At 33.7% G+C, this 1,799-nt stretch overlaps 1 protein-coding gene across 1 annotated transcript in view; it reads right to left on the bottom strand.

Annotated features, from left to right (window-relative positions):
• The window catches only part of vcam1a (vascular cell adhesion molecule 1a), a 48,536-nt gene that overhangs the window by 2,182 nt on the left and 44,555 nt on the right, over nucleotides 1–1,799 (bottom strand). Inside the window, exons 5-6 of the mRNA XM_051132356.1 lie at nucleotides 1,664–1,732; nucleotides 1,310–1,576 (exon numbers count right to left, since the gene is read on the bottom strand). Coding sequence (XP_050988313.1) covers nucleotides 1,310–1,576; nucleotides 1,664–1,732 — 336 coding nt within the window. The remainder of the gene's footprint in view (nucleotides 1–1,309; nucleotides 1,577–1,663; nucleotides 1,733–1,799) is intronic.

Genomic DNA, 1,799 nt, shown 5'->3' with positions numbered 1-1,799 from the left:
AGTATAATTAAATTCTTACCACTAACAATTATAATTAGAGAGCTCTACAATTCATTTTTACTTGTCATATGGCTCTGTTGCCTTTTATTCATTTTTTATTGCACAGCACTACAATTGCATGTTTACTAGTAAGAATTCCAATTAGAGAGCTCTCTAATCCAATTCTTACTAGTAAAACAGAGCTCTTTATTGTATTTTACCCCAAAAAAATGTTAACGCGTTTAATTGCAAAGCTCTTTAATAGAAAAAGAAAACTGTCTAATTGGAATTCTTGTTTTAACAACTGAATTAAAGTGCACTCTAATTAGAATTCTTACAAAAAACAAATGAACTAGAGAGCTCTCCAATTAATTTCTATTAAAGACATAATTGTAAGGCTCTACAATAGCAAGTTTCTGTTCTTGGAACCGAACATTAAGGTTATCCATTTAAAATATCCGTAAATTTACCTGGGTATGTCACATAACCTGCTTCTGGAATAACCCCCATATGCTTTATGCCAGCTGTTATTAATTATATTTCCAGCATTTGAATATGCAGAAGCGTACATGCAGCCAGTTTGCTATCCCATAAGCCCACAGGAACTGTGCAGTCATTAGATTAGAGACTTTATGTGCAAAGCAGGGTTATTATTGGTAACTAAAACTTTTTTACTTTAACTATATATTACTATATAACTATATATATATATATATATATATATATATATATAAATATATATTTTTTCTTTTTATATAAATCTGAAATAAAATACAAATTAGATTAAAAACGAATCAAAAATGAAATGACATTAAATGCTGCCTTAGCAAATTAAATAAGTTTGGCACTAAAATAAGATGAAATAAGCTGAAGCACTAAATTTACTAATTGAAAAAATAAAAACTAAACAGGGTTGCCAGGCCTGCAAAACAAAACTAGTCCAACTCCTATTCAAAACAAGCCCAAAACTAGCCCAGTCTCTTATTTTCAGTTTTTCCCCTCAATTGGTCCTCTCTGCCAAAATCGCATTCCAGGTAGTAGGGGGAGATCACTTTAACCTGCAGACTTTAAAAAACAACCTGCAACGGTGGTGTGAAATTAGTCCAATTCCACAGTAAAACACTGAAAACGAGCTAAAAGTAACTCAACATAGTCATATTTAAAAGCAACCAAATGCTTATAAAATGACTAAAAATGAAAACTGAAAATATTAAAAGCCAATTCATAATATGAATAAAAACTATTATAGTGTATAAATAATACTAATATAAAACAAGTGCAAACTGATCTCCCATGCAATGAATTTTTCTCCAGAATGTTATAAACTCACCTTTGACTGTAATGTTGATTGTGCTTCTCTCAGTGCCAAAGTCATTTTTTGCTTCACAGATGTAAATCCCTGCATCTGTTATTTGGATTGATGAGATGTTTAAAAGCACAGTTGATTTGTTTGCCCCTCCTGTCACAGTGCTCTGGGACTGTCTGTACAGTTTGAGTTGTGCTGGCCCGCCCTCTGAAGAACAGAATATGCTTATGTTGTCTCCTTCTTTGGGCTCTTCTGTATGACTTAACTGGATTTTGGGGACGTTTGGAGGACCTGCATGTAAATGAAAGTTGAAGATCACAGCCAGGTTTAAAATGGTTAGACAAGACAGCTGATTTCATCCTGAGTTCATTTACCCACCTAAGACAGTGACTTTTATGCGTATTTGCTGGCTTCCCACATCATTCTTTGCGTCACACCGGTACCAACCTGCCTGAGACCAGGAAGCATTGTTTATTATGAGCTTGTGGTTCTTGCTGTGGAGTTCAGGCTCACT

This window comes from Labeo rohita, chromosome 2 (genome assembly GCF_022985175.1).
Source record: "Labeo rohita strain BAU-BD-2019 chromosome 2, IGBB_LRoh.1.0, whole genome shotgun sequence".
In the NCBI taxonomy this organism is placed as follows: Eukaryota; Metazoa; Chordata; class Actinopteri; order Cypriniformes; family Cyprinidae; genus Labeo; species Labeo rohita.
This window is presented reverse-complemented; position numbering and strand designations above follow the sequence as displayed.